The sequence below is a fragment of the Drosophila yakuba genome, chromosome 3L (genome assembly GCF_016746365.2).
Source record: "Drosophila yakuba strain Tai18E2 chromosome 3L, Prin_Dyak_Tai18E2_2.1, whole genome shotgun sequence".
NCBI lineage: Eukaryota > Metazoa > Arthropoda > Insecta > Diptera > Drosophilidae > Drosophila > Drosophila yakuba.
The window spans coordinates 11,851,055-11,877,644 of record NC_052529.2 but is presented as its reverse complement, the minus strand read 5'-3'; the positions used below and the strand labels follow the sequence as shown (position 1 = coordinate 11,877,644).

Sequence of the window (26,590 nt, the reverse complement as noted above, 5' to 3'; positions counted from 1 at the left end):
CCCGGCCACAAAGTTATCCCATTTAAATTTAATTACGAGATAAAACGCGTGTTTCTGCTCTTTCTGATGTTTCTGATGGTTCTGACGTAGGCGCTTAGGCTCGACTGCGTCGGAAAGTAGGGAGCGTTCCAGCTCCGGTTACCTTAAAGCCGACTCCGTCTGCGCTCCGTCTTCGGGTATAATTAAATTGTCCAGGAATCGGGGGGAGGAACCTTTTGTGGGTGGCCGTGGCAGACTGACAGGCACTTTGCGTCACTGTCGTGCGCCGACAAATTACAGGACACGGCTCCTTTTGCGCGCCAACTCATCGATAGTAGTATTGGGGCGTTGGGTGGTGCGGCCTCGAAATCGATTTGATTCCAAGGCAAGTCCAGACTGCAGACGCACCAGTCTCATGTTACACTTGCCATCTGATAAGAACTCACGACTCCACCCACCCATTTTTCAGTGTTTTTTTTAGATAGAGTTGAAATTGGAATCTTACTTCTGAGTAAGATGTTTCAGTTAGATGAAAACTATGTGAATACTATGTGTGATATTAGTATTGTATTTACTTGAATATTTTACATTTCTTAGTCGCAAAGGAATGTTGAAATGTTCCCTGTTCGGAACTATGTAGTACAAAGTTGTGGCTTAAGTAAATATTAAAGTTAAATTAATATGTTAAAAATTAAACTGATTCGCACTTAGAAAAACCATTCTACCTAACAGGGCGCCAAATTTGAGTACAGTGAACTGTGCCTAAGGGAGAGAGTGTCAGAAAATAGGGGGAGTTTCGCAATGTGTGCTAAGAGAGCGTGCCGCATGGGGTGGTTGATTTTAGGTGGCAGGTTTTTTCTACCACCAAAGGCGCCGGCTTCAGTTCGCCGTCAACTTCGCTGCGTTCGGGTTACCACAATGATTCGTTTGAAAGGGATGTGCCCAGCCAGTGCGTTGCAAATATAAACAAATACAACGGAAATTCGTAATCGCATTCAATGCGCTAAATTCTCACTGTGAATAATAACGCGAACAAGTAACTTTTCTAATCGCTAAGTTAAAAATCCAAGCTGTCCACCCTTTTTTTTGTGGAGTCTCAGTGGAGCTGCATTGCCGTCTCGCTCGCACGCGGCTTGGCAATCGATAAGACCAACAGCGGGGCTGTCCACTTGCTGACAGCTGTTAACTCTAGCTGTTAGCTTTCGGCAGCGAGTGCTTGAAGGTAAAAGTTTAAGGCGAGACGCCAAAATATTCGCTATTCAACACAAACGAGTCACAGTCGCATTTGAAACGTTGAGTGAGAAGCTTTTCGTCGCGCTGTGCAACACCCGCAATTGTGTAAAATGTACTATCGAAAATGAAACTTAATATGCAATGTATATGCTAAAAAGCAAAATTGCTTAAATACCCGCTGGATATTTCACACAAACAACAGTGGATGGTTCAATTGTGCATATGAAGTGATCAATGAATTGAGTGAGTAGTTCTGTATGGTATGCGAAAATATCATGCGATTAAAGAAGAGGCGGCAGTCTGGAATTTTATAGAAGTATCAATAAACAACGCAAGCCAAGTGCATAATAAATTCAGTTACAGTGTCGTAAAAATGCAAAAAAAAGGACGAGTGTTGCGGATGGGCACCGCTTTAAAAGGCGCAGAAAAGCGGGAACGGTAACGGTAACGGGAATAGGAACAGGAACAGGATCGAGGGTTGCTGCTACCGTATTCCCCTGTCCTGTGCTGAGGTCATTTGCACTCATTTGTCGCGGGGCCCAAAAAGGGGGTGGTTTCTGGCTCGCCGGTTAATCTCATTCATCAGAGAGCCGCAAAACGGAGCCGTCAAGTTGAGTTTTACACATTTTACGCCCCCGACTGCGAGTACTACGAGCGAGTAGTATTCTGGTGCTCTCTTTGCGAGAGTCCTGTCTTCCTCTCCCTTTCGCTGTCACTGTGAGCGCACAAGGACTCCTGTTAATGCTGTTGTCTCGCTCGCTCACACGTTGCTGTGGTGTGGTCGATGGCGAAGGTCCTTCACGCATATCCCTGGCTTATATGTACATATGTATATACATGTGTGCGTGTGCAGGAGTACATACTATAACAGCAGGCGAATGTGTGAAAGTAGTGCCATGGAACACACAAACATACAACATACACTCACATACACTCGCACATGCCAGGGTCAGGTCAGGAAGTGTGGTAATGGAGGATTATTCTGTTGCTTGCCCCACAGCCCCCACCAACAACCTCCGTTTTGGATTTTCTAATTTATATTTTTTGTTCGACGAGGTCTTAGCCAAGACTCCCCGACAGGTGATTTATTTCTGTCCGCACTCCATAAAGCCCAATAGTTCTCACTGCAGAGCGTAATCCCTGCCACAACTCGAGGGGCCCATACAACAACAGTCAGGATTCCCTAAATGGCACGGTAGTGGATAACAAGGATTTCTCAAAAAATAACTATATAATTCTGATAGAACAAAGCACATTTGTAAATACTATATCTTAAAGTAATGTATTTTTTATCGCCTATTACTTTGAATAAACTTAAAGCAGAATTTTACGGAGATCATACTTTATTTAAGTGCTTTATTTACCGCACTTTATTTGAGTGCTGACAAACATTTTTAGAGATAAGGAAATAACAGATAGTTGAATTTTAAACGCAGAGCGGAAGAACGCTACTGCGCTGTTGTGGTGGACACGCCACTCCAAGTGCCTGGACCAGCCAGGCGTATTAATCATTAGCCTGACCTCGACCCTTTGGAACCAGCCACGGAATACACCCAATGCCCCACCGAAGGGGAAAACAAGTTGATGGGGCTGTCAGCTTATGTGCTGCGCTGGGCACAAATGAGAAAACTGCCAACGGCTAAACATAAAAATAAATAAATAAATTTGATTGCGATTGCGGTTTCTTGTCTGGTCCTGGACGTGGACGTGGATTTCACCCCCGGGCTGGTCCCCACCATTAATCTGTCGCTGGGATTTGGGCGAAAGGCAAATCGAGGGCTTTGATTTTTTCGTACTTCGGCTTCCGATTGCTCTTGTCATCATTGTGGCTGCTTTTTGCGTCTTGGGATTGTCTCAGCTGTCACTCGTTAGGATTTCCCGTCAACACCCTTCCTCTAAAGCCATATCCTAGGCTCCATCCTACCCACAGTCCGCCACATTCACGGTTTGTCATCGCCATCGCCATGGCAGCGCAATCTCATGATTTGGCACTTTTGCAGCTTAAGGAAATGGCCATCATGAGTGGCAGAGTGAAGGGTTTTGTTAACACACCATAAAAGCTATTTGTGGAGTTCAAAATGGAAAAAGTATTTCAGAAATAGCTCACTCCCCTTAAATAGCAACTTTTAAAATGATTTAAAATATTAAATTTAAGGAACACTCTTTGGATAATGGAATAAATTGAATCATTTTTATTGAAATGCAGCCGAAATTTTTCGAAATAGTAGCGCAGCACTCGCCCGCATGATTTTGAGTGCAAGGAACCATTGCAAAATGATCCTGTAGACACATCATGGAAAACCCATAAAAGGACTAAATGCAGCAGAAAATGACTTCAAAAATACACGCAAGCATGTTCCGCACAAAAGAGCTAAGCGAAAGCGATGGCCAAAACAATGCGGCCATCTCCTTGCCGCTCCAAAAAAAAAGAACCTCTTCATGCCACAGAAATTACTCATACGCCGTGGAGCACGACTGCACTTACCCATAGTGACGTGTTTCTCTTGCTGCTGTTTGTTGTTGTTGTTGTTGCTGCTGTCGCTGTTGGCAGCCCGGTTCCGTATTCAGCAGACAAATAGACATGCCCCATGCAGACGTGAGTCAGACGCGGACGGAGACTAACGGACACGGACACGGACACGGATGCGGACGGACACGGACGGACACTGGAGGCCAGGGACGGGCGGACGTGCGGACGGGCGGACAGACGGTGAAAAGCGGTTGGCAAACATGCATGCACCAAGAAAAACGCTGATAGCCGGACAATGTTATAGATACATAAAATCAGAATTTTATTATCTCTAGGAATTTTTACTACGACTGACACGGTTCAAAAAGAGGGTATTTTCGTTTATGATTAACCCAGTGAGGCACAACCTTTGCTTTTCATACTTTTTAGCATTTATACCTTTTTTCTACATTTTTTTTTTACAAATGAAATTGTGACATGCTAGTCTTTTCGCTTTGTGTAAGCGGGTGGAGAAATATGCGAAATCCGTTCGCATTTGATGGCGGGTGCTGGCGAAGTGTTGCCAACATAAAACACTTCGCCGCCATAACGTAATTTCTTTTGTTTATAACGTCCTGCAGTTAATACATTTGCATTGTGTGTGTTGCCGAGGTGTCGGCGAATGCTACCCCAACACCCTCCCCCTGGATTTCAGCCGCAGGACAGCACAACAAAGGGTATCCCTTCGAAAGTCCCCCTTTCGAGCATTGTTGCCACTGCTTTATCCGCCCTCACTGCCAATGTTTTCCTGCGTCGTATTTACTGTAAGCCAAAGTGAGCGTTTTTTGTGTGCTTTTACTGGGCTGTCCAAAATGGTGCAGGTGTGGAGCAAACAGGATTTAATGTCATGCATTGTGCATAAATATTTATAAAGTCGCAAAAAGTGACTGGGCAACTCGGTAACATGCGTAAAAAACTTACCTTCAACTGTTTTCAAAGTGTGTTATAGGTTAAATATTTAGTTGTCTTTAAACAGGATAAATATGTTTATATTTTAACTAATATTTATACAAATTGCGTGACTAGTGGTCTGATATTTTTTTAAAGAATTCTCCATTTTCTTGAGTGCACTCTCAAACATTTTTGGTACAAGACTTTTTCAATAAAAGCTAATGACAAATCGCCATTAACAATGATTTTTTATGTGCCCAAAAATAATGGATCTGACAGGCGATACCAACTTCGCCCTAGAAAACCTTCCATTCATATTATCATTACAACCAAATCCTTTTGTCTTGCCATTCTAGAAAAGCTCCATAGAATATGGTAAATAGTAGAACGCACTCGGGCATCAAAATCAAACAAAAGACTGTATATCCAGAAAGTCAAAAAAAAAAAACCCTACGAATGTGGGCTCCAAAGCGATTTGACGATGAAACCCCACAGGGCCATTAATTGTATGTCGCCTAATTTTTCTTCACAGTTACGTCGTGTTGGCCATTTTGGCCATAGTTTCAGCTGTTGTTACTGTTATTGTTCCTGTCGGAACTGTTGGCCATGTTTCCAGGGAGCCGCAGCCCGGCAAAGCGGCTTTTGTTGCGTTTCAGCCTTCTTTGTGTTGAACTGCTAGTGCTGGTAATTTATGCGGCTTCGCATTCCCGCCACTCTTTCACTCTCCCACTTTCCCGCTTTCCCACTTTTCCACTTTCCCACTCTCCCACATTTTCCACACACCATTTCAGCGGTGGCTGAACTCCAACTCCATTCGGCCAGGTCAAAATTATTCGCTTTGATTTGTATTTTCCGATTTCCGAATTTGTAAATTAAAGGGCAATCAAAGCGTAAACTTTTATTTTGCTACGCACGAAATTGGTCGTCGCTAACTGCCTAAATGTATCCTCTAATGTCCTTTCGAGAGCGATTTTCTCAACTGCCCAGAAAATTGGTTGCCATGGCGGCCACGACAATAACACAAAAAAAAAGGAAAAAAAGAAAAGGAAAATGGAAAATAGCAGTCATGGAAATACATGTCCTGTATTTCGTATACACCTCCTTTTATGTGCACACTTGTGTGCAAGTGTGAATATTAGGTCACTGATTGTGTGTGTCTGTGTGTGTGTGTGTGTTTTTCCTGAAAAGCGAATCGCTGTAGTTGGATTTCCTCGCTTGGGTATTTTATTAATTGTAGTTTTCCTTGCCCAACATTTTCTTGCTTGTCTTCAATTGTTTGCTGTTTTGTAAAAACTTTGGATACACATCGAGCTTTAATCACTAAAAGTTTTGCAAAGTACTTTTCGTTTGCCTTCGTTTAATATGTTTTCGTTTACACTCTGGCTGTTTTCAAATATACGTATAGCTTATATACTCTTTACTTTGAAATTAAACTAGTATGTCTGTTCCTCTCGTCCAACATAAGATCAAGATGTTGTGCTGGGCATTGGAATTTATAAAAATTAAATTTATCATGGGTCCTGGCCGTACACAAAGCCACCCGTGGGCAGAGATGCCAAGCGCAGAAAAAGTGGCTCACAAAGGAGGACAAAGTGAAAAGCTATAATCAGATTTAATTAAACACGAAATTGGAGCGTTGGCTGGATGTCAGGCACGCCGGAATGTGTGTGACACGGTCACTGGCCAAGTTCTCCGATTTGGCTGCGGGTCCTAGTTTCAATCCAATATGAAAGTATAAGAGTGTATATGGAGTCCATGGATGTGGACCAGTAATATATATGTATGTATATGTTGCATTCTTTTTTTGCAGACTGCCTCTGATTTCTCATTATTATTTCGCTTTATGTGGAGCAGCTGGCGACGATTTCTAAGTGTGATAAACTTGCAACCGAAGCCCCATGGCGTTTTCCATTCCATGGCGTTCCATTGCCCAACCAACGGATAAGGAACAAAGTGGAGCAGCTGGGCAGTACTTGGGAATCAACGTCAGCTCCTTATTACATTTTAACACCCGTCCTTTTTTTTTGTGTGGGTGTGGGGCTTTTGCATGGGGCGACAATGTATTCATGGCCTGCGCTGCCATGATAAACCCATCCACACTGCGTATGCGTAATATTTCACTTTACATGCACTTTTTAGTGCGAGCCACTGCTCCGGCACTCACCCAGTGGTAAAATTTATGCATTGATTGCCTCGATTTATGAGATGTCTTAATGCTTCCAAATATTGACCCAATCCAGTGGGCATTGCGATGGGGGATTAAGCCGAAAGGGCGTATGTAAATGTAATCAGATTGTGAGATCTCTTACTTTAATATCCTCGTAGTTTCCCAAGAAAAAAACACTTTTCTTTAATCATTTTTAAGGACCATAGTTAAAGTGCGAAAGCAATATAGTATATAGATATATATTTAAGCCAGCATATTTCTTTGGCTTCCCCGAATGAAAATACAGAATTGCCATAGCAGTGGGAAATTAATTTCACTGACCATTATCCATTATCGCCCGTTGGCCGCAAGCTGTTGCCAATTGCTTTGGCAATTTTGTCAGACACCAAATAGCACTTTTTCCTTCTACTAAATGCACTTTTTGTTTGCAGAGTGAAATTGGAACGCTGGCCGAAACCCGTTAATCTCCAATGAGGCGACACATTCGGGAGAAGGAAAATTCATAAATGAAAGCTTCTAATTGCCGGAGAATGACAAACGCGACAAGAAATCATCGCGAGCGAACAAAAGCGAAGCCAACTTTTTAGTCAGCCCCAAAAAGCAGAAGCGAAAGCCACGAAAATTGAGCCACCGAAGCTTCGGCGATGCTGTTGATGCCCACATCCTGTGGGCCGGGTCCACCCACCGACCTCGGGCCCACATCCTTGCCCACTCTCGCCCCCTCCTGCCCCGCCCGCTCCCGCATCCCCAGGCGAGCGGCAGATGATGGTGAACCGGAGCGGCGGTCAGGGACCCTAACCCAAAGGCAAAGTTCGGGGTCGGGCATTCCCCAGTGGCTGCTAATCCTCATCGGACTCCTCGCCATTCTCGCCCAGATACCAGGCAGCCAGGTGGCCGCCGAGAAGAGTAAACACTGTGAGTACACCTTTTCAAATTATTTATGGGACAATTGATTTATTGCATCCTAATTGTTAAAATGTTTAGAAAATAATCGTTGTAAATCGAGCAGTTCAATGTCAAATTCGATTTTTTAAATAACAGTGTGATACAGGAAAAATCTAAGGACAAAAACCTGTTCCTTATAAATAATATCTTTTACACATCCCCAGTGTTTTCCATATAAACTATTTTTGCTTATCACCAATATGTGCTATTCAAATACAAAATTACATATATCCTGGCATTGGCATTTCGCAACTTTATACGAGCATATGTATGAAGAGCACATTATCCACCGTCCATAAACTTTGCTCGTCTTGTACAATGAAATCTGTGAACAGCTTAGTTTTATGTTTTTGTGCGATTTCCTTTTGCTCGACAATAAAAATTTGTTTGAGCAAATGTAATAAAAGTGCATTTAAATGTTGCCGAACGGCGAAATCCGAAAAGAAATGGAAATCCTCGAACTATGAACATATAAAAACCACGCACTCACGCAAATGTATATAAATTCATATATGGTGGTGCGATAACATTGTGTGGCACGGCTACTGTGGTAATTCATTCACTTCCTGCATATATTGTTTATGCGGCAAATAAACAGAAAATAAATACACATTTTTACGATGCAATGTCAACGCGCATACTGAAGTATTTACATGTGTACAAAAGCACGTGCGATGACACGTATTTGGGGCAATCGTTTTTATGTGCATCTTAAATCGGGTAAAGAATTATTTTCGTACAACTTAATTAAAACTTGGTATTAAATTATTAAAAAATTATTATTATTTAAAAAGGTTACAACTAGAAAGTATCAATATCACCGATTGTTTGCGCTGTTAGCTTTTTCGCCACCATCAAACATAACAAACTTAAAGTAATAATATATTGTCCGTCTGGTCAGGAAAGTAATTTGTGGCTAACAAGCCTGCTTGCGGAAATAGTCCGATTATGGAGCGGTGTATATATGGTTTCCACGATACGCCCAAACAGAGAATGGTGACCGCGATTGCCGACCCATGAAATGGAATTACTCAGGCGGAGCGACTCCGTGTGCCTCGCAGCCGTGCAGCTTGAGTTGCGGCGACGAACGTTGTTGGCGCAAATTATTTCCGTATTTTAGCATTAAATCATAATTAAAATTTGAAGTAAAACAACTTACATGCCAGCAATTGGGGGCGCCGCCTCCTTCTTTTTGCACAAGGCGTAGTCGCAGTGGCAGTTGCAGTTGCAGTTGCTGCAAAAGTTTGCCAGTCGAGGGCGCTGAAAAAGTTCGTTGCATACTTATTTGGGCCCGTTTCCGGTTTGCTGCTGACGCGGCTGCCACTTCCAGAGCATTTCCCGCCCTTTTCTCTTCGTGATTGCAACGCAGCCTAATTGCAGCCTCCGCGGGAATATATAGGGTGACAAGTGTCGATGCTAACTAGCATTTGCATTGCTGCGCACCCAACATACACTAGTTTGGGGATATACAAAAACTTAACATTATTATTGTCTTAAGTTAATCCTATATAAAATAGTAAAGTATTTGCTTGGATAAGGATTGTATAGTATAGAAAAGGAATGCTATTCTTATATATTTTATTTAAGAACCTGTTTAGTGGCCCTAGCAGACTTTTCACCTCGTACCACTGTGCAACGCGCTGAGTTCGTTTTTCCTGCTCATTTCCGGGCGACGCTTAGCTGCACTCGCTGTTGCTTCAGTTCCTGCTCCTCGTCCTGCTCGTGCTCCTTCCAATCCTGCGCCTGCTGCTCCTTATTTGCTGTGGTCACACACACTCCGACTCCAACTCCGACTACGACTCCAAGTGAAACTCAAACGCAGACACAAACGAGAACCGCAAGAGCCCCCTCCCTTGGCAACCCTTCGCTGTCCCCAGCAGACTTGTGGCCCACGTGGCGTGTACTTAATTTCCCATGCTCATCGCCGTTAACTTTTTTACCGGCCACATACTTACTGCCTGATTCCCGCCCCCCCTTCCTGCTGGCTGCCAACTCCTTTTACCCCCACTTATTTCGCTGTCGAGCAGCAGCATTGAAGACTTTTCAACTCGTTCAACAAAATTTTGCACAAAAGTTTCATAATTAATTTCATGTTAAGTGGCAATGCGAGTGGTGGGCGTGGTCCTGCCCAGCCAGCCCATATTTCCATTTAGCCCCATTCTACTACCACTGGATTCTACCATCCTCTCCCCAAAATAACAAAAAAACATCCTGGTCTGGTGTCTTTAATTTGAATTGTCATTTCCTTTCTTCGGCTCTCGAAGCAGCCACTTTGGTGTCGTCTGCCAGGCATCCGGTTGGTGGTCACGCCCACCTACTCCCACATCCTTCAGCCGCCCCTTAAACCCCTCATTCCCCCATCTTACCCCCCATCTGAATGCGGTCGCACGTTCAACTTGATTAGCGTAACTTATAATGAGTCGCACGGGCAGGGAGTCAGAACAAACTTGTTGGCTCTCACTCAAATTCCATTCTGCCAAAACACTTGCAAACGGTTGCTTTCGTAAGTAAATGTGTAGATATTTGCCTTCATACATACATATATAAATATATGTGTATAAAGGGGTTTTTTTTGGGGGGTTTTCACAGGCATTTGCAAGTGGTTCCCATAATTACTTTGTGTGAGCTCTTCATGCTGTATCCACCAAAAACTTTGCAACTGTCAACGAACCGGAACTCTGCTCTCCATTAGCAATTATGTGCGTAGTATTTGCACGTAATTATATCACCATATCACCATATAGTTACAAGTATATCACTTTGGGTCTCGCATTTTGATAATTGGATTGCTCTCAATTTAGTCAAATGTGGCGTGCGTTCATTGAGCGGGCTTGTTGAGTATGAAACACCGAATCCAGCTATTTAATCCATTTTGTTACAACTATAATTAAATTCATTTACTAATTGGTAAGCCCAGCTTTGTGCTGAACTAAAGTTGTTTGACCCCACTTCCACAAACATTGAGCATGTTGGTAAATAATATGAAAGTCTAGTCCATACTGCAGTATTTAGCCAAGTGCCTATATCAAACTCATTCTGTAGATTTAATGTGAACATTCTTTTGGGTTCCCATTGAAAGTGCCGGAAATGCGTATATTTTGACAAGGGATACTGTCATGCGTTTTGTTCATCATGTCCAAAATCCCTCATCATTTCTCGCATCCAATTGTGCGATTCTTGCAATAATGCGAACATTATACAATTTTGAAAATATGTCACGTTGCCGTGATCCAACTCCAGCTCCCCCAAAATGGTTCCCCCAAATCCAACTCAAAGAGAAGCTGATGGCCAACTGCCAATAAATTTGGGAGAAAAACAACTGTCGACGACGAGCAGGACGAAGAAGTGGCATACAACTTTTGCTTTTGCTCTTTTGTGTGGCATAAATATGAATGAACGAATTTGGACTTGCGGCTTGGGGGCAGGAGGCTCCTAATGGGTATGGGAATGGGTATAGCAGTGGGACCAACTGGTCCACTGCGGCAAGAATGCTCCTTTCCGTCGCCTACATACAAGTATTCCAAAATGAGTTTCCACAGAGAAGGAGGAGTCCAATGCGGTCTTCCCACGTCAGCGGTTGAATTCACAAAGGCAAAAGGGCTAAGGGAATAAAGGGGGATAAGGGGATAAGGGGATAAAAGGGGCAAGGAGCAGGGACTTTCCATGGGCAATAAATTTTAATTTTCCCCAAATCCTTGCGCATACGAAATGAGATTTGTAACAAGCCGCAGCAATCATCTGGCGGCGCTTTCCTTTCACTGTCTAAAAAACTTCCCTAAGTGAGGAAATGATTGTCTGGCAGATCTTGATTAATTGTAAGTGGCATTATTGGGCTGGCACGCTGCAAAAGTCTTAACCCTTTTAAAGATTTAACCCCAGATTTAAAACGGACCAAGTTAGAAGCTTGCTTTAATATTAAAGCTATAGTGTTTTACATACATGGTATCTTTGCTTTTAGAAGGTAAAGAATTGTACTATTGATGTGCAAGAAGTTACTTTAAATTGGAAAATGGTGTTGTAATGTGCCACCTTTGACCAGCTTGTTTCCCATCTCAGTAGCTCCACTAATAATCATAAATCTTGGCCGAGTGGCGATGACTCAGCTGCTTAGCGATCCTTGGAGAAATCGGACAGGTCACAGTCAAATGCGCAGATAAATGTTTATGGAAGATAAATTGCAGCCAGCGGATAGAAATCAGGCAACGCATAATAAATTCCATTTGTAGTTCGCAACTGGGAGCGAAATTTTCCGATGTCGAACTTTTGCTAGGAAGCGATGCCAAATCGAGTATTGATGCGTTGGCATCCCGCGGCATGGTGTCATTGCCAAAAAGGCCCCCCACCCGATCCCCATTTCAGTTTCAGTTTGGTTTCCATTTGGAGCAATTGGAGCAGCGAGCCCCAAAAACAGCGAACAATGAATTCTCGTTCTCGTTCGATGCGAATTGGTTTTGTGAAATTGTCCACGAACGTGGGCGGATCATTTATCAATATTTCCGCTCTGCTGCTGGAATCGGGAGTAGGTAATCGCTTATTATGCGAAATCGGTCGATAAATGCAATACATATGTAGGTACATACATATGTGCCCGCCCGGGTTTCAAATTTAATTTATGTATTACCACCAAAAAATAAAATCAAGTATGTTAGCGCAATACACATTCTGTCAATTGCGGGAATTGCATTTGACAAATTGAATTTCGCGGAATTGGCAAACTTTTGACCCATTTTTAATTGGCTTTAAAAGGCTTCCTTTTTGTCAACCAATCGGTATTTATTTGCTCGTTCATGCTGCTGCAAATAAACTGTAATTTATTTGAAAACTGATAAATGCTACATGCGGATTATAAACTATTCTGTTATTGAAGAAATTTAGTATTAAATTGTAGTCCTAGGAATGCAATTTATAAAGGTTTTTATTGATTTTATAGTATGTAAAAATGAAAATATTTGTAGAGCGTTGACCTATTTCCCAAAAACTTCATCATCGCAACAGCTTACTAGATATTGATTGGAGAAAATCTGATCAGCCAGTTGCCCCTTTTAATTTGGAAACCCCAAAGCCCCATCCACCATCCTTGAGTGCTGCATTGATGGATTCCGGATCCAAATCCGAATCCGAGTACTGGCGGAGCGAAGAAAGAGGGAAAGTGTACGCCACAAAGGGGCATAAAATGAGTTGAACATTCCGGGCATTGTGCCTTCAGTTAAGCACATGAATCCCTTTTGTAATCAAATGCACAGAAAATTGTGTTCTATTCAAGAAAAAGCCACTACGAGTCCCAAGCCTCTTTCGTTCGTGTCGTCATCATGGGCATTGTATTGGCGCCGTTTTCTCGGCCAGGGATATACTTTTATACTCGTATATATACATACATACATTCAAAGCTGTGTCCTGTATCCTTAGCCAAGTTAGTGTGCGCGTGATCCACTTACGCGTTGCACGGAAAATCCACGCGCCACGCCGCCCAAAAAAACAAAGCGGCGAAATTATCGTCCGCAGCCAAGATTCCGGTGGGCGTGGCCGGTGGCCGGTGGCTGAAGGAAAAATATTACAAGAAGCGCCTAGACAATAGCACCGAACTAAGTAAACAACAATAATAAAAAGCAAGAAAAAACGAAATGAAATAAAATAAAATAAAACTAATAGAGAAAAGACGCAGCACCAACAATGGCGTAATAAACTAACGGTAGGGCTAAGCTCGCTGGGAAAACTATGCAAAAAGTTTTCGCTTTGTTTCCCAGCAGCAGCACCAGTAGCAGCAGTAGCAGCAAAAAGGGAATTAATAAGAGGAAAAATGATTTTCGAAAAATATATATTTAAGCCGCCGCCTCATAGGCCAGTTAAGACCAGCCAAAGTCCGGCCCAGAAGGCCAGTGCGAAATTTAATTAAGAATTTGTGAGGGGGCTAAAATAAACAAACAAAAGGCCCACGGGCCTTTTCACCGTCCACATCCAACGCCGGATATCCGGGGGCTCATCTGGCTTTACCTTCTCGTTCCGGAAATGATCGGCTCCCCGGCAGATTGAGCAGCCCTTCGATGGCTGCCTGACAAGTTGATAGCTCCTTGACAAGTTCTTAATGAAAAGTTGAAAAGCGCGCATAATTAAACTGCTTTTTTGCCAGTGCAACTGGTAAAGTTTATCCAATCAGAAAAAACTTAAGCGATTCTGGAAAAAAAAGACCGATTGACTGCAAAGATAGTTTCTTCTTTATCGTACGTAAGTAAATGAGAATAATTGTGAAAAATGCAGCATAAAAGTTAAATTTAATTGCATAAATACTAGCTAATATTATATTTTAGTAAATATTAAAAATAATTATGTACTGAGCTGTAATACCAAAAGTTGATTATAAATTGCGATAGCACCATAAAGTCGAAGTACAAACAAAAACTTTTATTTCTCGAGTGCATCTTTCGAGTAACCAAACTAAATGTTTAACGAGAGTCATTTGGCAGAACTTTTCAGTTTTACCATCGATTTTAATAAAATTTCACTTCAAAAGTCCAAGCTATCGCCGCTCAACTGTGCCGCAGGACAAAAACAACAAAAACAGCAAAAAAAAAACGTGAAATATAAATTCCGAAACTTTTGACTATTCAAACATTTTGACAAGCGACAATTCGCTTGATTATTGCAATGGAATGGAAGGAATAAGGAAAAGGACGAGCGACAGGCAGACTTGGGTGAATCTTATCGTCTGGCCCATTTGGGGCATGTCCTTTTTGCCAGCTCCTGTTTGTGGACGTTTCGCCCCCCCTCCCCTTTTTGGCCGCTCCATAGTTCCTTCATTAGTTTGGCACTTCATCTTGGCTGCACGCTCGAGTGCCTCTGGTCTGAGGTTGCCACATTCTGAGAAGTGACAAAAGTTTAATGATGCGTTTAAGTTGCACGTGGCATGCCGCATGCCGCATGCCCCTTGGCAACCACCGCGTTCCCACGATTTGATGAGCTCTACGCATTGCAATGTTTGCCGTTCCCCACCGGCAGCAGGAGGATTGGAAATATTGCAGCTGTCAGCTTGAAATTGATTTCCATCACGAGTCATCCCCACACAATTTACGGTGTGGGTATTCAGGCACTTGACATTGGGGTATTGGTATCCATAACACAGAAACCCAATTTTCTCACTCCTTTGTGGGTTCTCAATTAGGTGTTTTTTTATTAAAATAAATTAAGCCTAAAACATATTCAGATACATTTATATTAGTTTAAAAGAATGCAATGCTACATTAAAACTAGCTCTTAAGCCGGGCTAATGTCCTCCACCTTGGAGTCCTCCAGCTGCTTAAACTGGATGAGAATCACCAGATAGGTCGTAACAGCCGAGAAGATCTTGAAGAGAGTGGAGTTGTCGATGGAGAAGAATCCGTAGGCGGTGAACTGAAGATCCTGTTTGATGCTCTTCGTTAGAAACTTGTCGATGAGGTTCTGGAACTGCCTGCTCTTTCCGTAAATCCTCGCCAGGATCTGTGCCGTGCCATTCACCTCCGATGCCAGGCAGTCACATGCGCTGCAAATCGCAGTCATTGTGATGGTTTCGGCCAAAACCCAGATACATGACAGTCCAATGGTATCAGCCACTTCTTCTTTGGATCTCAACGAGCCGGCGGTCAATGTGGCAAAGGCCAAGTAACTCTGATTTGTGACCGTATAGAAGGAGAAACCGAAGTAGAATAGCAACGAAACTCCGGCCACGCAATTAATATTCTCGGTGATGTAGCGAAATTTGCAGAGCACCTCTATCAGGTTACTCAACTCACGCCAGTTGTCCATGTGAAGATTGAATGTGTCCAGTTTCTGGTTAAGAAATACAATTCTTTTTGTCAAGTTCATCATCAGTGTCCTCAGATACAAGGCCAATAGAGTGGAGTATAGCAGCTGGAGGAAGTAGATCACGAGCAGGATGATCTGCCTTTTGAGGCCAATGCCACTTCGATAGTGAATATAGTAAAAGGCCACAGCAAGGACACCTGCTGCTCCAGAGGTGACCAGGATGGCCAAATGGCGACAACTGTAGTTCTCCCGGAAGCCATAAGCCAGCAGGAACTCATCGATTTTGGCAATATCGCGCAGAGCGTGAAAGTGTCTAGATGCATTCTGCACACTCGATAGTACCACCATTGTATAGCTGATGATGCACAGAAGCGTCTCGATGGTCCTGTTGATCTCCTCGGTGTCACCCTGGGCACTGGCCACCAATCTGTACTCCTTGGAGGCGAAGAGCACATCCTTGCCGAGTGTCAATGAGCTGAGCAGCATAATCAGGGCCACCAGACGTCCATACCAGCGACCCAATCCTCCCAAGCGAAAGCTATCCTCCACGTCTCGACTATAGAATGGCAGTATAGCTAAGATCTGCGAGGGCCAGGATATAGGCCAAATGTCCTGGAAGATCTTCATATCGGTGTGGTGTGTTTTGAGGCAGTAACTGAAATGAATCAATTTGGGGGCTCTATTCATTAACTTAGTGGCAGCTTACGCTATTAGTAGCATTCATTAACTGTCATAAACAGAGAATGAATGTAATAATACGTTGCTATTAAAAATGTATGAACATTTCTTAGAGTGAACCTTGGTTTTACAAGTAACATATGGTTTTTAGGTGTTATTTTATTGAATTTTTCTTGAATTTCCATTGAATTTCAATGAATTTCCAATCATCATTATCGTATTATCATGGTCATGTCTCCAATTTACATATATGAGCAAAATCATGACTGATGAGTGGACTAAGTAGTTCGGGTGGCAGTACTACAATCATTGGGTAATTACGAGCTAATGCGACCTGTCATAATTGCGGACTGACATAAATATCCGCGAAACTTAAAAGCCCGGTCCAATGGGCCACGTAAATAGCCCAATTACTTTGACAAACCGCCGGCGGCGGACGCAGCTCAATGGGCCACATGAATGGTTTGATGAACACGGACCACGGATGTTCCGGGCACCAAATGAAACGACAGGATGCAGGGAGTCTGAATGGGGATTATGCTCATTATGCAAACGCCTTCGACGGATGAGCTGGATGGACGAAGTCGTCCGGGCGAAAGGCATTTACTTCAATTATTTCATTAAAGCAGCGACAAAAGACCAGAGGCGTCATCTGGAGGTCCTTGTGGCCATCGCCAGCCATCGCCAGTGCCTCCAAGATGCCATCGAATTTTGGTGGCGCTAATGGAGCGTGTGAGTCCGGCACCAGATGTCGATGCCAGCAGCTACAGCTTAGTCAACTGAATAGAGCGTAGGTTGTGCCACAATGCACTGGAAACAATTTTCTAGTGACTACATTGCTTAATTCAAGCATGCTTAAAATTTGAAATGTTGGTAAAAATACAAACAAATAATTTATAGTATTTCTAAAATCTTTAAATCTGGGTAATTCATCCAAACTTTTAACTTGTGTAATTAGTCTCTTTCTTTTCGATTTCACACCCATTTAGAGCTAAAGTGTATAGTTGCGAGGGCAATGACTTTACACGAACATCGAGGGTCACTCGGGGCCCAGTAAAATTCAATATTGGAGCACAGGAAATTCATTGTTTAACCTTTGTTGCTTAAATTGCTCAAATTCCTGCCATTAGTTTGACAAACGAGCCAGCGAAATTATTTTGTTGCAGCCAACTTGCCGCTCACATCCGGAGTAAAGGAGGCGGCGGCGGGCTGGTGGGCGAGTATGATCGAAAACCAAACAGATTTCGGGCCAAAGTTTTTGCCACAGCACCGAGCAGAGCAGCACAAAACCAACTTTGACCCCCTGAAAACCACCTACCTCAAACCCATCACTACCATCTACTCCATGCAACCCACCCACGAAACTTTCGTCCAATCCTCGCTTTGGGGCACGCACTAAGCTTGCCCCCGTTGCGGTTACTTTACCTCCAGCCTTCCAAGCATCCAGCCATCCATTGTTGCTACTACTCCTTGTGGCATCCACCATCCACCATCCAGCAGCCAAAATCCAGCATTTACGGTGGGCATACTCGGTTATTCCATTGCTGCAGATTTATTTGTGGTTTTGCATAATCACTGAAAATTAGTTTAAAATATTTACATTAAATTTGCATCACGATGTCTGGGAATTCTGAGCTGCAGGAAATGCTAAGTATAAGCCCTTAAATGGGCATTACCATGCTGGCCCGGTTCTGGGAAAATTTTGGAGAAAAGGCTAATTAAGTAGACCCCTTGATTAACTATAATAAATAAAAGCCGAAAAGCTTTTACAACCATTTTCAACGAGATTCTAATCTGTTTGAGATGTTTGCAATTGTTAAAAGTGGGCGGATACGTAATATTAAGTATACGCCACGTTGTCTGCGCTTGCTTAGATGAGCTTATAGATAAATCAAGTAATGAACTGAATATTTTATATACTACCAGGAGTACCTAAACAGCAACTGAAGTAGCTGAAAAACTTTTCAAATTCATCAGAGAGAGAATGAATGCCCATGCCCAAAAAAAGTTAAAACTGATTTAACCACTTTATTGAACCGGCAACTAAAACATGAAGAGTCAATAAATATTGAAGTTCTACTCATATATTTTGTTTTCCCAGCCGAACTTTTCCAGAGCCAGCGAAATATTTGCCAAAGCATCTTCGAAACTTTCTCTAATCACAGTTCGGCACAAAGTTAACTTCATCAAATAAACTTACCGTCTATAGTTGCAATACACCTGCTAGCGTATTTGCAATGCTCAGTGATTATCCTTGGGAATATCCTTTGGGAAATGCGTTAGCTGGAACTCTCTTGTTTACGTGTGTCAACGAATATAATAATTCTCAGCCGGCAAGGCACCTAGCCTCGCTCTATATTTGTCTATGCTCTTAAGGTGTCGTCATTGGCGATGACTCGTATTCAAGGAGAAAATGGCACAGAGCTACACGCAAAGAAAAAGCATTTGAATTTAAATGAAATGTATTAAACTATTAGACTAGACTTGAGCTACTTTAGATAGTGGTATGAACTGGGATCATTTAAGGCTACATAAACTATGTGATATTTAAAAAGTTTAAAGTTTTTTTTCGCTTTCAAACTTCTTGTCAATAAACATTCCTGGTTTTTCCCTGTGCAACTGGGGATTGCTTTATTTGCAAAGGTCGCTTCATGCGTGTGACTGTGCGCCAGGGAAAAGGAAAAGAGAGGAGCACAAAGTTAGAAAGCAGAATAAACATCATTTTCCAGCCAGAGTCAACGGAGACATCTAGTGTCCAGGGAGGCGAATGGAGAAAGAACTGCACGAGGAGTTCGGGCCAAAACGCATTTAGGACCACCAAACACTTCCGGCATCCCTTTCGCCATCCTCGAGCGGAAGCATTAAGCTGCGGAATGGCTTCTCCGCCAGCAATGGCCATTGCCAATGTGATTCCGAGTGCCGCGAGTTATGGTGACGACCCGCAACTTGGACGTTTGCAGATTGTTTGCGAATTGCCGCTGGCAATTGAGGGATTTTAGCCATCCAAACTAGGAGAAGAACTGCAAAGGAAGGTACTTTCGTGGGGTTTCTCGATTGGCAACATCAAACGACTTGCGTCGCCTTGAACACAGATTTTATGGCATTACTAGTCGATTAATAACGCGGGAGACAGAGCTGCCAAATTAATTATAGCAATTTTAATCCCTTCGGCAGTGGCTCAGTCTTAGCAAATAACATTCCGACCGGGTAATCCCGGCCATTAACTGAAAAATTGGCTTTCAGTGGCAGATGAGGCTCAGCCTCAGTTTTGGATTTGATATTTTCATGAACACGCCGGCCGAGATTGAACATTTCTTTTTTTTGTTTTTTGCGAGCCATCTCCCTTTTGATGTGGGACACTCTCAGGATTTAAGCCTGGTCTTATCCCTAATTTCAAGCAGGCCATTTTCCTGTGTTTTTGCTGCCCAGCCATCAAAACTAATCCCTGCCCCCCAGTCAGAGATCCCATCCCAGATCCGAGTGGTTATCCCCGCTCTGTGCCTTGTCGTTATCTGTTTTCTGCTGCTACCCATTTATTTTTTGCTCTTGTTCCCAGCGAATGCATAAACAAATTGAAGATAAACATACTTATGTGTGTATATTTGTATAAAAGAGCACTGAAAAAAAAAATATAACAAGTATTTAGGGAATATATAAATTTTATAAGCAAAATGTATATTCTCTATTATATCAAAGGATTTTCAAAATCATAAAATGTGATGTATATTTTACAGAAAGTGGTCACTTCTTGGTACCACTTTCTTTTAAGTGCATGCACTTTGGCTCACGGACGAGCCGAACTTGAAGCATGTTGCAATTTCAGCCAGCAGATCCGCGAATCCGCCTCCTCGGCAAATGGAATTGTTTTCCCTGAAGCTGCCAGCATTTGTGTCAGAAATGCCTTAATTTATAGAAAATGTATCTGCTGGATGGGAAACGACTTCATCTCCATCACCATCACCATCGCCATTGCCGTCTCCATCCCGGGGCTGCCATGAATGTCACATGGGTTTCAACGTCCTGCGCGGCTTTCGTTTGTCTTTCACTTCACACAGAAAACCCGACAGCCCGAAGGCAGCCACGATTTGCTCTTGTCCTTCGCCCAACTCCCCCATGCAACTCGCACTCCATCTGAATGTTGCCGCCACACCCCCACATCTATCTCGGTATATCTCCCATTCCCCGGGGGGATCAGCGCAGATGCATGATAATCCCGATACGTACGTACATGGGGGGTAAACACAGCCAACTCGATGCCACTCCCCGCCAATCCTCGCCAATCCTGTCCAGAAATGATTGAGGGATTTCTGGCCGCCTAGGAGCCAATGATAACGAAAGCGGCAACCGAGCACTTTGCGCTCCATTTTCACTCCACACAACGTAATTGATATTTTACAATTGTCTCTGCCGGTTCATTTCCTTGGGCTTTTATCCCTCGCTCCCATGTTCCCATGTTCCCTCGATCCCCGACCCCACATCTCGATGGCAAATTGTGCAGAAATTCTATTTCTATTCCCCACTCCAAACTCCAACGCCCTCAAGTTGCCATATGCGATGCAGATGCAGATATAGATATAGATACGGATGCGGATGCGAATGCGGATACAGATGCACATGGATCTCGGTGCTGGCCCATTTGTCGCTGTCGATGTTCCACTCCCAGCTGAGTGAAATTATTCAAGCAGCAGCATCTGCAAGTGAATTTATCAGGACGAAAAAGGAACTCCGGTAGCATAACTTCTGAAATACATAGTCAGAGATTTCTCCAGAAACTCGTGTAGCTTTTCAAAACTATCTGATGGGTTTTTAACTAATGGGAAAGCATAATATATTTAGTAAACTATTTTTGTGAATACTTATTATTATTTAACATAAAAAACATTTATAAAACTGAAATTGACTCTAATGCAACTAGCCTAGAATTTGTGTTGCTAAATACTACCATACAATCCCTTAATATTCCCCCAATGAAATTAAATATAGTTCCAAATATTTGTATTTATATTGTACAAAGTTTGTTTTGGAAGCATAATGTTTTATTTATTTAAATCGTAATGAAAAAGCCATTAGCCCGTCCCAAAACAAACTGACCACTGTGTTACGGCCATATTTCGTTGGTATCATGATTGTTAACCATTACTTAACGCTAATCTGTAAATCCCTCGTTAAGGCCATGACTCGTGAGTTATTTTCTCTGGCTTGTTTATTCACTAGAATGTTGAATGTTGAGCAAAGTACAGAACACAGGCGGCATAGCTACCTCCAAAAATTTCCACTACCGAAAAGGCCACGGAAAATTACTTACCAAGTGGCTTGCGGCCAATTTGTGCAGGTGGCAAAGGAGGTGGTGGGCGGCACCATGCCACGCCCCCTTTTCACCACCCACTTTACGCCCAGCTCAGCTCTTTGGTACACTCGGCTATTTACTCTGCCGGAGATCAAAGCGAAATGTGTAACGAAATTGCCAATTACATATAAAGCAAAAGGAACTGTCTACCTAGTCAGGGAGTAGGATCCGTTTTATTTGGCAGCGATGCACAGAAAGAAATTTAAATAAGTTAAGTATTAACAAATAAATAAGTTAACAATTTTAAATTAAAATAGGGCATATAATTATCCATATAAGTAATAATAAATAAATAAGTTAACAATTTTTAATTAAAATAGGGCATATAATTATCCGTATTTTTATCACAGCATTCGAAATATTGATCCAAATATGGAATGTCATACCTCGTTGAGTTCGTAATTAAATTTCCTATCGAACTGCGTTTTCAAAAAAAATTCTATTTATTTAAATTTTTTTGCAATTTTTGATGATTTTTACAAAAAATGCGAAAATTTGGCCAAAAATTATTTTTACAAAGTCGCTCAAAAAGTGTTTTGGTTGGTTAGTATTGGTAATTAGGAGTACAAAAATGTTATTCTTTTAGCTTTATGACCATTTTCAGTCGAATTATACCAAAAATACCATTCGAAAATATTGAAATTTTGGCCAAAATCGTTTTTCTGTTTTTTTGCTTAAATAATTATTTATATGTATATTATATGATAAAAGCATGGTCAATAAGCTATACAAATAAGGGTATGCCCGAAAAAGTATGCTAAATATTTTTATAGGCTCATTCTATACTCCATTGTAGTTTTGCTCTGTGTAGAGAAGCAATAGGGTCTAAAACAAAGGGCAGCCAAGGCTGTCAGCAATTCAATCCAAATTGTGAATTCAATTTTGAAGTTGGCAACGCGACGGGGACAACATTTGTGACCGAAAATGAGGCATTTGCAGGGCGGAGCAGCCAGCAGCCAGGAGCTCACATGATGGCACTTTTTGCCCATCATCCGCCTCCTGTGACTGAGGGCGTAAAACGAATTTGTAGTAAATTCCTTGGGCTTGTTCCTGCTCCTGCTCTTGCTCCTACTGCTGCTCCACATCTCTCCCATCTGGCCAGGATGCGGCGTCATCTTTTCGTGTGCGTTTTATTGGGGCCAAAATTGAATTAGTGCGGCGGCGGCGGGAGCGGAAGCGGTTGCTAGGCAGGAAATTGCCTGAAATCAGGCGCACGTAAGCTCGGGGGGTGCTCCACTTAAACCCAGACCCACACACCCACACACATACACTTACATTATTGTGTTTCATTAAAAATCCGGCCGATGTCCTGCGTCGGTTTTATGGTATGGCATAGTACGAGTCGCTGGTTCATTTGCATGCCACGATGTCCAGAGGAGCAGCAGCTCCTCCAAATGGCTCTCGTTTCATGTTAATGCATTTGGCACTTAAGCGCCATAGTTTGCGCCATCAAACTAATTAAAAGTTGCTTAAATAATGCGATATTATTTTCGCATTGCCGCCTGCCTGCAGCTGGCTTCGACTTTCTGCCGCTCTCCTCGGTTCGTTGAGGTCGTTTTGATTGAGCCGCGGCAAATTAAAAGTTCAGCAGCGAAAACTGTCCCCCTTGGACCGTTGAAACTTATCACTGAAAGTGGCGAACGTTGGCAAAGTTCCTTTTATTAGATAGAAATATCTCTGGGAGGCCGAAAGTGGGATTGGGCAAAAACGTTGGAACTTTTCCGTCTTTAAACCCACTCCTTTATTTTATAGCTTCCAAATAAGTTTATGTGTCAATTAAAAGCTGTTCTGTTATCTTTATGTTTTTCGCTAAATAAATTATGATAAGTTTGCTGGTATATAAAAAGCTAACTTCTTTATAAAAACATCTACTTAAAGTGGAAAATTACTGGAGAATTATACTTTCAGCGACTTTGATTGTTTGTGGTTAGGTTTTTTAGAGTACATTAGGTATTAACGTGTGCGTTGAATTCCTGATCAGGCATTATGCAAATCCACAGCATCCAGTTGCCGAACTGCAGACGACTGCAGTGTGGAAAGGCATAATAAACGCAACTGGTGAGCTCGGAAACATGTGCAAGTAATACGCGAAGCGAAGCGTAAATGAATTTTTCATCCTTCCATTAAAATTTAAGTGCACATTTTCCGGCGCAGCGCACGAGACGCCGCAGCGCCATTAAGCCAAAGGAAGTTGCCAGCGGAGACGTCCTGCAGCTTTCTGTGGCAAGTGCTGTGCTCGAGGTCCTAGCTGGAGAAGTCGAGTTTATCCTTTATGCGGGCTATGGACATATTAAATATAATAAATATAGAGCAAAGCAAGACGAAGATGCCACAAAATTAACAAATAAAGATGGCACAAACGTGACAAATGGTTACTAATTAAATGTATTTAGCTTAATATTATAGGTGATTATTATGAGTACTCTAGATAGACTGCATTAAATATATTTGGATTTAAGCTAAATATAAGTATTTGGATTTGAGCTATGCTTAGCAAGATCTTCTTTGTTGCAAATATACTAAAACAGTATCCTTTTCGCTCCTTGCAGATTACATGCAGTCGCTGTGCAAGAACCACTTCCTCCAGCAGCTCTACCGCAAGATCGATGGAGCGGTGCTCTGGTCACAGAACGAGCGGAACCTGGACTGCATCATCACCTTCCAGACGCACTCGGTGCTGCAGCGCTTCATGCTCCGCTTCGACATGCTGCAGTTGGACTGCAACGATCACCTGCTGGTCTACGATGGAGCCCATGCCGTCGCCACGCCCAAGGTGAGTCCGTGGATTCCGTCTCCAATTCCTCCCTCTTGCTGCGGTAATTATGCCGCCATGGGCATCTGCCTGCGTGGAGTGTAAAACACGCCTGTGGGCGCGATACGTGATCCACATTTTTATTAGCGAAATTGCGCATTTGCATATGCAAATCGAAAAGGCAAAGTGAATCTGTTCTGCGGCATTTTACACCCATGACGTTCGAGACGGGTACATTCAAGGAAAATTTGAATAATCAAAGATATTAGGAAGTTTCTGACAACGCATTTATTTATTCAACGAGTTTACAAAGCAGCTTTCATTATATTTCAATCAATATCGTTTACAATATTGTGAATATTAATATGAATATCAAATATTTCACGTTTTATTAAGAAACAAGCTTTAAGGATTTCTTGGACCAACTATATTCTTTTTCCATCTATTTTTATTAACCTATAACCCAAAGTGAAAGAGACGAAGAAAATTTTTGTCATATTTTCTAGGTATACCTTGAATTCCATTAAAAAATATGACGAAAATATTAGAGAGTCTGTAAAGTTTTCCCACAGAATGTTCATAAAGTTCTTGTATAAATGTGTGTGAACTTTTCGCTCTGTGTATCGATGCACCAGCAGCTTATGGATTCGCCTGGAAATGGCTAATCACATGAGTGAGTCACCCAACGCCGTGTGAACAATTAAATTGCGGCAGGAACGCAGTTGGAGTTTGCCACTTGTGCCATCTATGTACATGTGTATCGAATTCCTGGGAGGTGGATTCCCGAGGATGGAGCTGTAATTATGTGCATATGTGGGGTGGGAGGCAAGGATAGGATAGATACGGGGGGAGAACTGTGGATGTGGGCGTAGTGGTACAGTAGATTGAATTATTAGGAACTGAACTGTGAAACAGGCAATTCAAATTGGAATCACTCATGGCAGAACGATATGTATGCAAATGCGGATATATGCTAAGTGAATTAAGTTATGTTGCTTCTCCATTTTCGCAATCAAATAAAAGTCATTGATTCTCCTGCAGCATAGTGTGCAAATCAGATTTTCCCCCATTCTATCCATCTCACTTTCTGTCAATAAAAAAAGCATCAGCCCACAGAAATATAAATATTTATTTATAGATTTTTGATTCGTTTGTTTAACCATCGGAAACACCGATGTGTTTACATGGGGCGGGTAATGTATATTTAATTTGTCCCAGATGGGAAAAGATACCATCCAGGCCATCAGCGTGCATATTCACATATTTGTATGTTGGTATACCCACTTTCATTACGGAATCATTTGCTGGCGTAGGTGGGTATGTAAAAACATGAATAGCCTAATATACATGCACTGCGCTAAAAAAGTTGTATCGCAAATGTGCTGAAAAAACTCATTTTAATAGTTTGCATTTTAGCATAACATGTTTGTTCGTTTAATAAAAAAAATATAAAAAGTTTAAAGCCTCAATCATATTCATGCTGGCATAAACAAAATCCATTCGTATTCATTGTTTGAATAGATCTCAATTCCTTGCGGAGTTCGTGCCAACTTACATCTCAGTTTTGGTAATGTCTTGTTAAAGTTGCGTGGAATTGGCCAGGGAGTGCAGAACCCATTGATGCATTCCCCTATCGATTACATGCCACATCCCTGGAGCTGCACATCCCGGTTAAGCAACGTTTAAGGATTCCAATGTCGCCGCACATCCTTACGTACATATATGCAAATATGCGCTGGCATCACATGTCGATAGTTAAGGCCAATCATTGCTTAGTTTGCGACACTCGAAGGCGACTTGGGTGGAATGGGTTGCTTGCTGGCTATACGAATGCACTGTAGTTTGTGGGAGGGAGCAGGAGGAGATCTGGGGGCGTGGCAGCCGCAGCCACCGCATTATCCAGATCACGTTGATGCCTCTGACATTTTAGGTTCAATCCCTGTGGGGCTTCCGCTCAGCCAACATGGGATGCTCCACATACCCGGACACACATGCAGGCATAATTTTGTCGCTGCAACATTTGCAATGATGACAGCCAGCAAGGATGTAGGAAAAGTGGGTGGGTTGGGTGGCTTGGTTTGGTTGCCACTGCGGCTGCAATGCGGCAACAGCTTCTGGTGGCGCCGCTGCTTCTTCTGCTGATAGCTCTGTGATTTTATCAGCAACAATTTCCATTTTTCATTCGCCCACACCCACCCACCCGCCCTGCCGCCCACTCACTGCATTATTTAATGCGGTCCGCGGGGGGGTGGTGCGAGGGGTGGGTGGCTGGCAAGGGAAAATGCAGTGCTGGTGGTTTGTGTGCAATGT

At 42.6% G+C, this 26,590-nt stretch overlaps 2 protein-coding genes across 3 annotated transcripts in view; one reads left to right on the top strand and one right to left on the bottom strand.

Annotated features, from left to right (window-relative positions):
• The first annotated feature begins 877 nt into the window (after positions 1-877).
• LOC6533770 overlaps positions 878-26,590 on the top strand; it is a 33,585-nt gene continuing 7,872 nt past the window's right edge. Inside the window, exons 1-3 of one of the 2 annotated variants that reach the window (XM_015194771.2) lie at positions 878-1,201; positions 7,211-7,694; positions 24,078-24,301. In XM_015194771.2, coding sequence (XP_015050257.1) covers positions 7,424-7,694; positions 24,078-24,301 — 495 coding nt within the window. In that variant the 5' untranslated portion in view covers positions 878-1,201; positions 7,211-7,423. Of the gene's footprint in view, positions 1,202-1,249; positions 1,456-7,210; positions 7,695-24,077; positions 24,302-26,590 lie in introns of those variants that run through there. The other variant, XM_002094438.3, reaches the window with a different exon arrangement.
• Positions 14,945-16,187, bottom strand: LOC6533771 (gustatory receptor 68a). Its single transcript, XM_002094439.2, has one exon. It carries the CDS (start codon positions 16,128-16,130, stop codon positions 14,973-14,975), a length of 1,158 nt encoding a protein of 385 aa, XP_002094475.1. The 5' UTR covers positions 16,131-16,187; the 3' UTR covers positions 14,945-14,972.